The sequence below is a fragment of the Rhopalosiphum maidis genome, chromosome 2 (genome assembly GCF_003676215.2).
Source record: "Rhopalosiphum maidis isolate BTI-1 chromosome 2, ASM367621v3, whole genome shotgun sequence".
NCBI lineage: Eukaryota > Metazoa > Arthropoda > Insecta > Hemiptera > Aphididae > Rhopalosiphum > Rhopalosiphum maidis.
The window spans coordinates 92,033,555-92,050,433 of record NC_040878.1 but is presented as its reverse complement, the minus strand read 5'-3'; the positions used below and the strand labels follow the sequence as shown (position 1 = coordinate 92,050,433).

The 16,879-nt window shown below is 30.6% G+C and overlaps 1 protein-coding gene across 1 annotated transcript; it reads left to right on the top strand.

Annotated features, from left to right (window-relative positions):
• Positions 1-5,713: 5,713 nt before the first annotated feature.
• LOC113552355 (putative sodium-dependent multivitamin transporter) lies at positions 5,714-16,019 on the top strand. The gene is made up of 9 exons (XM_026955215.1): positions 5,714-6,091; positions 7,422-7,643; positions 8,766-8,990; positions 11,361-11,476; positions 11,550-11,792; positions 11,880-12,054; positions 12,456-12,668; positions 13,774-13,955; positions 15,627-16,019. The coding sequence occupies exons 1-9, from the start codon at positions 5,984-5,986 to the stop codon at positions 15,868-15,870; spliced, it is 1,728 nt and encodes a 575-aa protein (XP_026811016.1). The 5' UTR covers positions 5,714-5,983; the 3' UTR covers positions 15,871-16,019.
• Positions 16,020-16,879: the final 860 nt, after the last annotated feature.

Sequence of the window (16,879 nt, the reverse complement as noted above, 5' to 3'; positions counted from 1 at the left end):
TTATTGCGTACAAACTGAAGTAAAAGATTGAAATTAACGTGAATTGGTTATATGGATTACACCAATTAAGAATTATTTTGGATGTGCTTGTACATACGTATATAATATATTATATGTGAGCCTTAATCCATAAAATTATGTAATTCTAGTCATTTTATAGAATTACGGGTACTTTCAGTTAATATATTGAATGAATCCATCATAAATACATACTTTAACTAGTTATTCTACATACTAATTAGATATTTTATAAACTAATAATAACGGTCTAGCTAATGTTTTTAAAACTATTTTTGAATCCATGTATAAAAAATAAAAATTCATTTTGAAAAATTCAATTATGATTTGTACAACGTTAATTTATTAGAATTATTAAAATGTTGAACAAATAAAATATTTAAAAAAAATTTAATGATAATATTAAGTCGAACAAGTCCTAAATTATTATACAAAATATAAATATTAATTTTTTAACGTCAATTTATTAGAATTATTAAATTATTGTTATTTTTACAAATTACAATTTATTTATTAGTACACGAACTTTTTGGATGACGTTTAGAGGCACATTTTGTGGTGCACTTTTGTTGACACGTGTATTTGAAAAATCCTTGACCATTACCTAGCGATTAGTATTCGAGTACCTTTCGAAGACAAATATCTTCATCTGGGACGTCACTGACGTTATCTACTTCAGTCCCGGTTATCTACCTAACGATGACTATAAATTGGATACATTAAGGAACCCCGACTGGTATTCTATATATCAAACAGTAAAACCGTGTAGTTTATATATTAATGAGCATATTTAGAAATTATATAGAATTACAGAATAACTAGATATTTGATAAAATAACGTATCACTTTCATTACCGTTAACGTATTATATATACCTGGCTCTAAAGTCGGGAAACAAAGTGAGAGTCACGACTGGGAGGGGTAGAGGGCGTTTATTTTATCGATTGAAATTTTGTTACATAAATCCATCGGAGACTTGGCAAATTATCAAATCGCCGAGCGCCCGAATAAACTCTTAATTTTGATTTCTACGGTCAGCCCCATGATTTATTCATTGTAGGCCAATATATACACAACATAATGTGCACTCACAATTCCACACGAAATACATTATAAACACACATATACAGTGTTATAGTTGATTATGTTTTCACGAGTAGTTAGTTTATTTTTAAGGTCGATAAATACAAATTGATTACGGGTGTTTTAATAATGGAATTGTATTTTTAATAAAACGTATTATATGCGAGTAGAGGTACAAATATAAAAATGTAAAATGTTGAGTTTATGGGAACATTTAGCATAAACTATTTGGTTTAACAGTTATTTTAATATCGAACATAATAAAAACAAAAATATACCGTAATACATAGGTACCTCCTGTATAGAAATGCTTTAAACTTTTAACATGTTTTAAAAATAAAAAAAAAGTTATCGTGTATGTACTAGTTTTATGCGGTCTAGAAATAGTTCAAAACAAAATAAAACTTTTATGTACACCGCAAAAATTAAAATATTATTTATCTATAAATCACGTTTTAAATAACATTTTCAGTCAATGTTTCAGCGCCGGAAATGACGGTTCGACAATATATTCTATTCTGTGATATTGTTTTAAAAGTACGGTGAGTAAATATCGCTCATGATAACAAAATTTGCAAACAATACGATTTTTTCGGATATTTTTCAGCGATCAATCATCGCACGTCTAACGTACACGTAATAATATTGTTATTATCTAAATTGAAATCAGATTATTTCAATGATCGAGTGTATGTGAATTGCTTTTTTTTTTTTAGTTTTATTATTCGTACAGGCCCGACATATGCGTATAATGTAAAACGGTAAACCGTTTTTGAATATAAATTCAAATCGTCCCGAGTTTAATTATTCGTTTCGGGCCTACAGTTTCTAGAAGTGCCTATACGCGCGACCTTTGTGTCTGACCGTCACGTCATTATAATACGAGCGACGCACTCGCACGCCGCAAAGTCGAAATTCCCGTGACCCGGGGACGTCACAGCGTAGCTTTTTCAACTTATGTTTTTCACCCCGTTCGGTCACTGGTGCCGCCGACCAGAATTTCGTATTTAGACGTTGTTTATATATACATTAAATACAATACGCGCGCCATGTATATATATATACGTATACCATGCACGGTCGTGGCGGCACCGAAAAAAGTTTTTCCCGACGGATGGGGTGGGATCAATAGTTCGCCACCGTAACTGACGACGACATGAACCCGGCAAGAGAGAGGACGGAGGAATCGTTCTCTATGCCATCATTCGAACGGGTGGCCCCGCAAACAACGCGGGCTCGACGAAACCCTTTAATATTATTAAAACAACGGTATTACCGTGGCGAATTCGAAATAAGCGAACAGAGCGCGACGCGACCGGGTTAAATTGAAAAACAAAAAGGATTAAATTCGGCGAACAAAATCTTTTAGACCTTTAGTGTGCGCGTTCAAACGGCTGTGTCGGAAACAATATTTTTTCCGCTACAATTATTATCGTACCTATACGATTATTAAACCTTTTTCGTATATTGTTACGCGCGTCAAATAATTTATTAATGTATTATTATTATTATTATTTTTATACGGTATAGAGAACAAATTGGATGTGCACTATAATAATATAATATTATATAGTTCAGCCTCGACGGAGCGGTTAACAAGTGTCACACTCGAGTGTTATAATAACTACTCGTATATTAAAATATATATATTTCGTTTCATTGCAGCGGTATATAATAATTCGATATCTGTGCGGCTTGTTATTGACAAATATAAATCACTAAAACTCGTCGTGAGACGTCGTATAACATTATCGTAACGCGGCCGGTCTAATCGGTGCCGTTAATTAAATCACTATTCGATTACAGCAAAATGATTGAACGACAATAATTATAACACACGCATAAATCTATGTATAATTCGTATTCGTGTACAGAGTGTATCCGGACGAGTGATGTATACGTATTATGACCTACGACGTATATATTTTGCTGTCGGCCTAAAACCGTCAGATCTTCTTGAAAAGTCGTATACGTCCTATTTATCGGATACCTATACGATAATTTGACGCGCAATACGTATTTAAGTCGAAACTTAAATATACTATTACTGCCGATTGCACGTAACATAATTATTATATCATCGCGATGTGTAGTAGTTAAATAACGATTTTTCCGCAACATCGCCGCGCGCGCCGTAATTGTAAGATTTCCGATTCGTTTAGCATTTATTTTGGACCGCGGTTATAACTTTATACCGGTCACATCACACGCACGCACACGTACGCAATAATATAGTATACTTAGTACTTGCACACTGTGTGTACGGCGTGCCGGTAGCATCGCATATTTGAATTTCACGGGCTGCCGGTGAGGGGTGTAGCTGTAGCAGTTGTCTGTGGTCGGCCGCATATACCTACACATAATATTAAACCCGCTATATTAGTGGACGAAAACTTTCATTTTGTGTGTTCAGTAGACGTTTTATTTTTCGAAATTGTTTTTTTCCACAAAAGTCATTAGACGCATGCAAAGTCGATATTTATTAAATTATTTAGTAATCCGGTTCCGGTCTTGCGTGTTATTATATTATATATATATATATATATATGTTTTTTTTAACGAATGAAATTCGAAAAATTAATAAATAAATAAGTATACGAAAACTCGTAACGTGCACATGGTCGACGGTTAGTTTATTATTATACGTGACATATTACAATAATAATATAAAGGCCCCGTTTCTCGGTCTTCGATACGATGCTTTACCACGACAAAAAACACATATCTACGACATAATTATAATAAATTTACGTACCATTCGAAGTCGTAGATTGTCTATTGTAGATTTTAGGTTAGGTTAGGTTAGTCAATTAAAACTTTGTTCGAGAATCCTCCTGATCAATCTCATTTTTTTCATTATTCGAGTTAAGTTTTATTAGAGCATAACAGAATTGCAGGTAAATTAGTTTTTCCACTCACAAGTTTATTCAGGCGATATAATTACAAAAATAAATAAATAATAATATTAAAAAAATATCAATACATTATACTCGTATACAATGACCAAACTATTATTAATTTATCTACAGTCAATCAATATTTTATATCATGGATATATCTAACGTTAAAAAAATTACTATTTGTTGAAAATCGGTACAAAATACTGATAGTCGAGGTTGGTATTTTTTACAGTTTACAGTCACAAAATTTAGTGGGAAGTCTGACTTGAAATCAGTACTGTCCCGTCAAATGCAATACACTTTTGGTCGCATGTTATTGATCACACTAATAACTAATAGGTATTATAGTATATTAATAATAATAATAATATGTGTACACTGTATATAGTATACATTGCAATAAATCGTGTACGTTTAATCATACGGTAGTGTTCGTATATTATGAATAACGATCTCGCCGAAGCCATCTTAAATTATTGTCATAGCATGTAATAATATAATAATTAGTCGAACCACTCGAGGTGTAATAAAATCGACGCTAATTGATTACGAGACCGATAAATCGTATTATATATTTTTATAGTGGGTACGACCGGACGAGGGACACATAATACGTTCATATACATATGTCACGGACGATGTTATAATTTTAAGTATTATCATTACCGATTTCGGCATAAGTTCGCGGTCGTGTGTAAGGCGACTGCGCCTATAGCATGTGAATTATACCGCGTGCGATGAGATAACCTGAACTATTGTTATATCGTAAATATTAAAAAAATATCAGCCAAGACCGGGCAAGTCAATGATATTTCTTAACCGAATTAATTTGAGCTGTATGATGGAAACCATGCGATTAACTTACAACCTTACGTTTGTCACTACATTTTTTTCTGGTACATATATAGCCCACAGATAGCTTAAAATAATAGATAAATATCAATGAACGCGGGCAATACGTTTAGTATACGCCAGGAATAATAAGAGATAACTTATGTCATTTTATATCATTACCATGACGATAATCTTTTATATTTTGTTCTTTTGAGAATCGTACCGATTAATATATTTTATTTTTGTATGCATGTTTTATTGTTAATAATACAATTTTCCTGAAATTACCGCATACAATACTGTTTGGTATGATAATAATATATTTTATTTAATTAAATCTGGCTGATGGCAACAAAACGAGAAGCATGTTTAAGAATTACAGTTTTTAATTTCCTATCGTGTACCATCAATTATCCACAAACAAACGTAACAACTCGAATTTAATTGAAAGTAACTCGTTTTTTACTAAGTTGATATCGATGAAAATCAATTGAGTTGATTAAAATTAACTTGACTTTAACTTGTAACTCGTTTATATACTCAGCATCGCTATCACACATAATATTATAGTAAACAAGAAAAACAGTTGTGTAGTATAAACGAATAATAAAATATATAATTTACACACATAATATGTAGGTATACGTATTTATGTATAACCGCGCATTCGATGTATCATTATATCAATGTTATATTATGTGTACCATAATGTTCTGCTATACCAAATATGCGTCACATATGCACAACAAACATTGATATTACATGTACGTTCGAGATATCGTAATCCCCACCGGTTTAGTGATAACTCAACATTTGGACGGTCCTGTATATAATATTATATACGACGGCTTTAGTATAATGCGTGGTTGTATCAGATGAAGATTATAAACTCGAATGTGAATGATTAGTGCCGATAGCATTCGTCGTTAAACGCGCATGTCACGGTATTTTAATTATTATTATTATTATTATTGTTATTCAAATCGTTACTCGTTGTCATATGAATATAATGTTTTAAATCCATCTCGTACGCGTATATATATTATTGTACAGTAATATTATACGTGTATTTTTGGTCGTGTTAATTGTGCTCGTTATTTAAATACATCGATACATAATATATTAATAATACATAACGATAGATACATATGGCTCTGGGCGCTTTCGACTATGTCGTGCTTACGGTCACGTTACTCGCGTCCGCCGCGATCGGAGTGTATTACCGGCTCACGGGTGGCAAACAGCAAACGACACAGGTGAAACATAATAATATAATAATAATGTGCAAGTATCGTATAGGTACACGGCATAACAATATTTTACGTAATGTCCTAGTCGTACGACCGCTGCAACGGTCATTCTTTTGAACGCAACCGTATAGGAATATTCAAAACATTTATTTAAATAATTTGAATTAGCGCAATGTGACGTACTATATTTTAGTAGGTACCTGGGAAAATTGGGCAATACGCCAATGCATAAAATTCAGCAACCGAGTGTATACCGAGTGATTCAAAAACCATGTCTATATTCATTTTTCTTTTCACAACGAAGTAATTAAAATTCTGATTTTTGGAAATTTTAAACGACTAAATTTTTTGTATAATTTAAGGGATCAGTCGTGATAGTCATGATAATAATTAATAGGTATATGGCTAGTGATATCGGAGCTATAAATTATTATAAAGATTTTAAAATTATGTTAATACATAAGTAGTATTGCGGTCGCTAAAATGTTATAATTTGTAAAATTTGTTCAAGTATAACAAGTACCTACTTCTGTCATAGACTAAATAAAAATAGTATATCTATTTTATGTAATATGTTAAACTATTATTAAGGACTGTTTAATTCTTTGAAAGATATATTATAATCTTATCAGTATTTACGAACGAAAGCTTTTATTTACTATCCAAAATGTTTTATCATCGGGTGTAAACAAATAATGAGATATGTTATAATATTATCTTGTCATATTGGGAAATTAAAGTTTCACTTTTGATGGGATATGACTCGTTATCATCTATTATTGTGGAATCATTAGGAACCGTATTATCCGTCTACAGATATATTATTGGCCTTCATACAAATAAACATTAATGTAATCAAATTTAAAATGTTCTTAATGTATTTTAATAATATTTGTATACTTAATGTAATGTGTCAAGTATTCTTAAAAAAAAAAAAAAAAACGAATTTCTTGTTATCCGTGAGCCAATGCGGCTATAATTGCCATGGAATTTCCTTTAAATATGTATAAAAAAAAAATAAATAGTTAGTAGAGTGGAATAATAAATGCAAACAAATACAAAATAATCCAATACCAGACATATATAAAAAAAAAAATACATTTATACATTTTTAATCCCGAGTTTCCCCAAAAAAAAACAATTGCTTGGTTGTAATCAATTGTTATTTTTTGTTCATTTACTAATGGACTATTGAATGGATGATTTTAAATTACATATTTATGTACACACACACACACACACACACACACACACACACACACACACACACACACACACACACACACACACACACACACACACGAACACAAATATATATTGTAAATAATATTTCCAGGAGTACATGCTCGGAGACAAGAAATTGTCCATTATACCTGTGGGGTTTTCGTTAATGGCCAGTTTTATGTGTGCTACAGCCATGTTTGGGCTAAGCGCTGAAAACTACTTGAGAGGAACACAATTTATGGCCATTAACGCATCCAATATTATCGGTACACCTATTGTCGCCTATGTTTTTCTACCAGTATTTTACAAGCTCGGATATTTGTCCGTTTACCAGGTAAATCATTATTATGTAAATATTATATTTCATTAATACGTTGTATCACTACATACAATAATGCAATATAATATGCGGAATACACTGCAGTGAAATGCCTATAAAATAAATGATGATTATAAATTATAATAATAATTTAATATTGTATTAAGACTCTTGATAAATATTTGACATTTTACGCAGGCATTTAATAGGTATTTCATGATTAATTTTGTGCTTTGATCTCTTCCTTTTTTTAATTTTACAAACGATACACAATTTAAATTTAATTAATATTAATTTTGCAACGATGTTTACTTATATACATATAAATGTATATAAAAAAAATAAAGGCAATTTTTTGAAATACGTAAACTGTTAAAAATAAAGACAGGAAACTCAATAAATGTCTGTAGGGTAATATAATATTATGTCTTTGATACAATATTATCATGGTAGTTAATAGATTTTATTAAAATTTTTCTCAAAATTCTTATGAAATTTTATATAATATTTATACTCCACTAAATTAATTTAAAATATGTAGGCATATATACGTCATATATATTAATTCATTATTTATTTTAGTTTAAAATGATTGACTATTTAATGTCTTGTATCATGTTAAATAATGTAGTTCATTCGGTGTTATTTTCGGAACACCTATTTTATTATTGATCACTATTGTAGAATAATATACTTACACGCCATTGTTTTCACAGTAGTTCGATTTTAGCCCTTTGGGACTTTTCGCTGAAGTTCGGTCGGGTAGTAATTTTCAACCGAATTCACCCGTTCGAAGTTTGTGTAACTAAATAACGTTTCTTTTATACATTTCTTCCGACTCGTGTAATTAAACCACGTCATTCAAGGGTGATCGGGAAATGAATAGATAGGTTGAATGAATCCAAACAATAAACGATAAGAAAACAACCTGTCCATTGCACATTACAGTGTATCGACGAGCGTTTATAATAATATTAAAATAGAGAATCTCAACTTCCTATCAGATAGTATACATATACACATATATATATATATATATATTATATATTGTTTAAACACGCGTATAAATCTATTCACTAAAAATGGGAATGAATTTTAATAACAAAATAAATCGATGCAATATTATTATTATTTCAGTATTTGGAAGAACGTTTCGGCAAGTCAACTAGAATCGTCGCATCTTTGGCTTTTAGCATCCAGACGGTGCTGCGCACTGCTCTGGTACTATACGCGGCCTCGTTGGCTCTGAACGCGATCGCCGGCTTTTCGCAGACCGCGTCCATGATGGTCGTCGGCATATTGTGCACCTTTTACTCGACCGTTGGCGGCATAAAAGCCGTGATCGTCACTGATTTGTTTCAGGTCAGCTGTGTGTTCAATTTTTAAATTTAGGTTATCGATTTAAAGCATTTTTATAGTAAATTTAATAGCAACGATTTTACGCCGACGATTATTATAATATTTTATATTTGAATAGCATACTTCTGGTTGTAATATGGTAACTGCATTTACGATAAACCTAATCCATTTGAGCAACGCACTATTACATCAGTATTTTAACAAAATAATACTTCATAAAATTGTCCTCTACTGTTTTTTATATTAATCCTGAATTTTTATGGATTGCGATTGCTGTATACGGTTTGATCAAAGTGCCGCATTGAAGACACGAAAGACGCGTATTCGATTACAAATTTACTGTACGAGTAACAGAAGTTGAATGTATGTGGCTACGTCTATGTATGAACGATGGATAGCTATTGCCTATCGTAATCAATAAGGCGAATGTTAAAACCAAATAGCATTAAGAGTCGGCCAAGTCGGGGTCTACGACCATATTAGCTATTAAACGTTTTATTCCTCCTAAAATTAGTTTTTTACATTTTACTTTGTTTTGACTTCATTGTTTGGTTATATCTACCATGCTTTGTTTGTCTGGTTTATAACGATAAGTGCATTAATACAATCGTATTCAAAATATCAGATTATAATATTGTAATTGAAAGATTGTATTAAATAATATAAGAGATGGTTTACAATTTCCATTTACCTAACTATCTGTTGAAATGTATAACTTATAATGTTGAAATTATTTTCATAATACCAATGAAATGTAAATATACAATCACATGCTGAAGTACTTATTGAAATACAATTTCGTTATTATAATTCGAATTCGGTTACAGGAAAAGTTTTAATTTGATTTTGATATCTCAAATGTTATAAAGCAATATTATAATATAGTACTTAGTGTTCATATTCAATTTTTATGATACTCGCTATAGCATGTTTTTTTTCTTTGTCTCTTTGACTATGTTAATGATAACATATTATTATAAAGAGTAAAACCTTATAAGTTATAATTAAAATTTAAAATCGAAGACTTTTTATTGAAAATTTAATTTTTTGAAACGATTCCGAAATTATTTCCCGATACTCATTCATTATTTTAAATAAAATCTACTACAGATATTATTATTAATGTTTGAGTACAAAGTTTTAAGATATTCCATTTACAATATTCAAATTTTATAAAGGTATAAGTATTTGATACACACGAAATATTACAACATTGTAACCTACAAACGTTTCACCAACTAGATTAAAAGAAATTATATATTACTTCAAACAAACAAATGATTATTAGATTTTCTATCATTTGCCCAGAGTTCAAATTACATTTTCAAATAATCGCTGTACAAACGACTTACTATTTTTGAGGTTTTGGAATGATGTAATAAGTAATTCTTGGTTTAATTTTGTTAATGATTTAACATACCAGGTTATATAATAGATTCAGAAACCAGTGATTAATTTGTTCCAAAGTTTGTTCTGCATTAATTGATTACTTATTGTTTTAGATAATAAACAGTATACTCTATATTACATAAAACTCATTAAGTTTTATTTATAAAACTCGATTTATTCCCAATAAATTGATTTTCAAAACATGTACCTTAGTTGAAAGTCTACATCGACTTTGCGCTTTAGGCCACGTTTATACACGACGTTTTCCGCCTCGTATTTCAGGGCGTTTTCCGTCGAATTCAAAATTCATCGTTTCATATTGAAGTAGTTATATACTACGGATATGATATATACTTGGCGTTTTCATCAGCAGCGGAAATACCGACAAGCTTGGGGTTTGACGGACAAACGCCGAAATAATAAAAACGAACTCCTAATTTTACATTGTTTTAAATTAGGACGGGTTGTGCTGGTGATGTAAAACGCTGTGTATAACTGCGGCTTTAAATTAAACACGCTTGGAAATTAAAACAGAATAGCATACGTCCTAACGTTATTGCTTTACTTATACGTTATTCAGTTAGAGAATAAATTATTATTTCATATCATCAATATCACCAAAAATATAGATTAAAATAATGCATTATAAACTATAATATATTTTAGACTTTGATACAAAATATAATATACTATCATGATAAAAAAAATATATTTAATATAATATTTTTTATTTAAATACCTATTTATAATATTAATAGCCCAATAGGTATATCATTCGTAACGTATAATAAATATACAATGTTCACGCATGTAATACATAACAAATGATGATTTAAATTAAATGATGTAAGTAATTTTTCTGTATTGATTTACATTGATATTATAATATAATAATATAAATTTAATATAAATTTATTTTATATTAATATGTTTATTTTAAAATTGATGAACCTACGACGTAACTCGGTTTTTTGATTTGTGCAGTCGTTGCTCATGTTCGGGTCCGTTTTCGCCGTCATTGCGGTGGCAGCGGTCAATGTCGGCGGACTGACAGAGATCTGGAGGATTGCCTACGATTATGGTCGCGTGGAACTGTTCAAGTGCGTTGAGACGAGTGGGTATACAGCGTGTGGGAGCGTTCTCCATTATTAATGTACACAAACGTCCCGACAGCTTTCAGATCGACCCGACGGTCAGACACAGTTGGTGGTCACTGATGCTGGGCGGCATGTTCACGTACGTCTCGGTGTACGGTGTCAACCAGGTGCAGGTGCAGCGTTACCTGACCATGAAGGACTACAGAACCGCGGTAAGGACCCTGTGGTTCAGCTGGCCGATAACCGCTTTCTTGTCGCTGTCCATGTGCTTCGCGGGACTGGCCATATTCTCCATGTACCGGGACTGCGACCCGATCAAGTTGGTATACTCCCCGGACTTGCGTTCGGCTCTGCAACGACATTACTGATAAGGTGTTTCCGTTCGCGCGTGTTTGTGTGTATTCAGGGAAGGCAGAATAGCTAGTGGCGATCAGCTGATGGCTCTATTCGTGTTGGACACGATGGCCCACTTGCCCGGATTAACTGGCTTGTTTTTGGCGGGCGTATGCTCATCCGCACTGTGTTCCGTGTCCGCAGCTCTCAATTCGCTAGCAGCCGTCACACTCGAGGACTATATCACGGTAATATTTTACATTTATTTATTCATTTTTCATTTTTTTTTTTCATTTGCCGTCACGGTCCTTCTCACAAAGCTTATAGTCAATTTATCTCTCCAGGGGATGAAAGGTGGTCGATTGAAGACCGTATAAGCCGTAAGGGGATAAAAACGAAGACGCATAGTACTATAAAATGTATAAAACTTGATACGATATACACTTATATAAGCACTTTAAATCGTGGTCCGAAATATTTTTGTGATTTCGGGCACAAAAAATATCACATATATTATATCGCTTGTACCTGTATAGATCACAGCGATCGTCCTAAAATAATATTATTATTATTATTATTATTATTATTATTAAGGCGGTGTGAAACGATAATATTATTGGAATGTGTTTCGGATGTGTATAATATATAGCCACTGGCAAACGTCAACATACCCGATGAGAAACGCGTGATGTGGCTGAAGGTCCTTGTCGTTGTCTACGGGATCCTATCGATAGCATTAGCGTTTTGTGCGCATTTCGTGGGACCGCTGTTGCAGGCCTCGATGACGATTTTGGGCATTATCGGCGGACCAATGTTGGCGGTGTTCACTCTCGGCATACTTGTACCGTACGCAAACCAAAAGGTAACCATCAAATATGATTCGTTGTATACTTGTATAGCGCACGATAAAAAATTAAATACAAAGAAATTAGGAAAGTGGGTACCCTTCTACTGTACAGCAGATGTCGAGTGGGTCACTGTAATGAATGTGAAAATAGTTTGTCACATATATTTATTTTAGGACTGGGTGCTGAGTGGTGCTTTTTGTTTCTTTGTATTATTTAATTATAAGTTTGAAAAAAATAGGATTAGAAAATTATATTCTACTAAAATAATACGTTAAAAAATAATTTTCTAAATTAATATTTTATATTTAATATTCCGTGTCGAAAAAAAAAATGAATAAAAACATGTGCATGAATAAACAATTTTACGCTTTAGTGATGTTTGACACTTTTATAATATTTTTAGCACTACTGAACATCATAATGGTGCTGAAAATGACAACAATATTATGTATCACAAGATTTTAGGCTTAAATTCTATATAGGTATCTTAACGTAGTGTAATTCGCTTTTTGTTAAAATCATCTTTGAATCAGAAGAAATGCAATTACAAATATGCAATAAATTAAAATGTTTAAAAATTAAAAACAGAATATTTTTTTACTCCCAAGCAATTCTCATACATGCAGATCTATTGTACTTTTTTTCTTAAAACTCCCTCTTTATACAATTGCTTATGATCATGTAGACATGCCAAATTTTGATATTGATGTTATCTATGAAATATAAGCTTAATTTAGTTACTCTGGTCCATTGACATTCTAGTCATTACTAGAAGTGTATTTTTTAATGCATTTTTATTCGACGATTTGATTTATTTTTATTATAATTTTAATCATCTCTACTATAACCATCAATAATACATATTATTAGATATATATTTTGATAGTTATTAATCAATTGTATGCATTATAATTTTATGATAGATCAGTAAATCACTATATCCTATAATAGATCACCTGTTACACGAATCTCGTAACTTTTAATAGTAAGTTTTGAAAATTAATTCTAAGACAAGATTTTATAGTAATACGAATATATATTTTTATTTTTTTTGTCTTGTTCGACCGGTTTTAGTTACTGTATTGTTATAACTGTGCATATTATGTGTTATTAATATAGGGTGCTCTGATAGGCCTGGTCGCAGGCCTCGTTTTTTCATTTGTCTTGGGACTAGGAGGACCCAAACCGCCCGTGAACGATTTGCCCACCTACACTAACGGATGTTCACCGGACTCGTTTCACAATTTCGATGTAAACGTTTCTTCTACTACTCTACTGCTAGCGTCTACGTCCACACATGAGTGAGTATAGAGAATTTACATTGTACACGATACATAATATCTTGTAAATTGCGTTTGAACGTTTGAAACTTGAATGAATCGTGCACGACGTGGAGTATAATTTAAAAAAAAATAATAGTAATATATAATATTATGTTATTGGGCCATTTGATACAGTCATAGTATGTAAAAAAGGTAACACCCGCATAAATATAGTTTTTAGGTTTAAATATATACTGTGATCGCAATTTAAGGTATAATACTTAGTATTTCGGCCGGATGACTTTTACGATTCTATTTCGATTTTTTTCATTGTAAGGTACTTAATATAAATTACATTTATTATTTATAAAATTCAAATTTGGTATCTTTTTTTCCAGCACATGAATTGTAAAAATAATATACATCACCTTTTTGAGTTCAAATTAGATTTTTTTTTTTTTAATAACTGACATATAATATTTTTTTTAATCTAAGAAATTAAGTGATTGGAAATAAGTTAAAAATTAAACGAATCAGTATAAAACAATCATACAAAATTTTACGAAGGTTGAATAAAAAATAAATAAAAACAATGCAATAATATTTAGGAAAAAAAATGCCTTTTTATTATTGTTCACATTGTTTATACATTTTTATCTTTTATGAAATTCCATGTAATTTCCTACGATTTGTATTGTTATATAATTTTATTTGAATTTGTGTGATTTTTAACTTATCCCCAATCACTAGAATATTTAGATAGTAAAATTTAAAAGTCGAAATTATCTAAAAACAAAATGAAATTTAGATTTGAACTGAAAAAGAGGACAGGGGAAAAATGTGCGCTATAATGATTTTCGTTTGTAAGTGGGAAGAGTAGGTAATCATTCTGCTGTCCAATAGGTGTTGTGTAACTTAAAAATTGAAAAGTAATTCACTGTAATGCGAGTGTTAAATTTGAATTTGAATTGCTATTAAAGTAATTTATTTTACTATTATTAGTACTATAAAATATAAATGTAGATTGACTTAATTTTTGCCAAAATGATAGAATTTTAAAATGTCATTACTTCTATAAAATATATTAAAAGTACTCACAAATAATTTTCTCAAATAATAGTAAAATAACAAAAATCGTTATTCTTAGTTTAATTATCTAATTTCGAATTTAAATGCTTATAAGTAAAAATCGTGAATTTTTAAATATTTATAAAAAAAACTTATGAGTAATTTTGTGTTAAAATGTCAAGCACTTTGCCGCAGTAAACATTTTTTTTTTATTGATATTTGTAGAAATAACTGTCTAAAAATAAATTATAAAGAGTCAAAATACTTTAAAAATTTAATTATGTATAAAAGATGGCAATATAAATATTCGGTGAAAATTTTAAATATTTATCGTGATCACACTGTATGATGAAGTGATACAGAACGATATTGATATTCAATTATATATAAGTAGCCAAATGGTATTTAGAATTATTCAGATTATTATTACTATAGATATTATACATAGATATTTATTTTTATTTAAATTTAAATTTTATTGTATAGGTAAAAATGTACCAATAAATATATTTTTGATAATACAATAAGATATTCATACTAAAAATAGCATTATACCGCATCACTATTGTCTATTTACATTTACATTATCACATTAAGTATAGTATCCTATCACACAGATGACTTGATTAATTTTTATTTTAGGATTCATGAAGAAAGTTACATGTATTTGTATAAGATAAGTTACATGTACTACATAGTCATTGGATTCGCGATTACCGTATTAGTGAGTTTGGTGGCAAGCTTGTTCTTCGAATCCAATGTAAATACCCTGGATCCGAAACTATTTTTTTCGGCTATTCCAGAGAGTGTAGAAAGACAAGTCGAAACGAGACAAAAAAGACCTTCAACTGTTTCAAAAACCGTCACGTTTTCCATTAATTCATGAAAAATATCATTGTTTATTATTATTATTACTAATATTAATAGTTTAATTTATGATGTGAATTTTTGTTTGATTTTAATCACTGTTACCCCGAAAGTGAATTATTTATTTATATATTTGTTGAGTATGATGTATCTATTCGTGTTTTCTATTTTTACCGTAATAATAGATTTTTATGATATTTTTGAATAAAAAATTGTTATAAAAATAATATGTTTTTTTAGCATAACATCCAAAATTCCAATTTATCTTATGAATAAACAGTGGTGGGGCGAGGATGTGAGGATTTTTTTTTGTTTCCACTACATTCATTTTCTGCGGGCGTTCCCGAGGTTTTCGATTATGATACAAAATATTAAATAAATCAAAATTAATATAATAGTATATATTGTGTAATATTACTTTTGTTTAGTTAGCGTGGAGATGTTACAATGCGATTTTATGAATAAAAAATTACTTTATGTGCAATTAAATTATAATATGCTTTTTATAAAATATCATTACTAAATTCCGAAATTGTGTTATCTAGAAACGTTTAAAAACGTTACATAATCGTAATTGACATGGATTATGATTATTATGATTTGTGAGTTTATGGGCTACGGCAAGTGTTATCGTAGCCATCCACATTTGGTTGTGTGTACATTCTACACATGATACCAGTGTCAGTTTTATTGTCCATTTTAGTATTAGATATCCCACCAATTCCCACGATAAGAGTTCTTTTGAATTATTATATCACCAGAGTAAATATACAAGTGCAAGGCTTAACTGTATGTGTGAATTCTTGGGAATCGATCAACATCATACGATTCATACGTACATATCTTGTTATTGTAACAGCCATAAAAAGAATTGAAAAATGAAAATTTAAATTAATTCTACAAGAAAAAAAGTTTTAATAACTTTTAACATTATGCTATCATAATATCTGAGAATCAGATTTCGATAGAAATGGACCGTGATATGCACCAAAAAATGTATTTAGATCTCGATTGCCGGGTAAAAAATA

Excerpts from the sequence above, each read along its gene's own strand:
- LOC113552355 (XM_026955215.1), top strand. The coding sequence starts at position 5,984 with ATGGCTCTGGGCGCTTTCGACTATGTCGTGCTTACGGTCACGTTACTC. Across the intron at positions 11,793-11,879 it reads CGGGACTGCGACCCGATCAA|GGAAGGCAGAATAGCTAGTG; the intron begins GTTGGTATACTC and ends GTGTGTATTCAG. Across the intron at positions 12,055-12,455 it reads CACTCGAGGACTATATCACG|CCACTGGCAAACGTCAACAT; the intron begins GTAATATTTTAC and ends TATAATATATAG.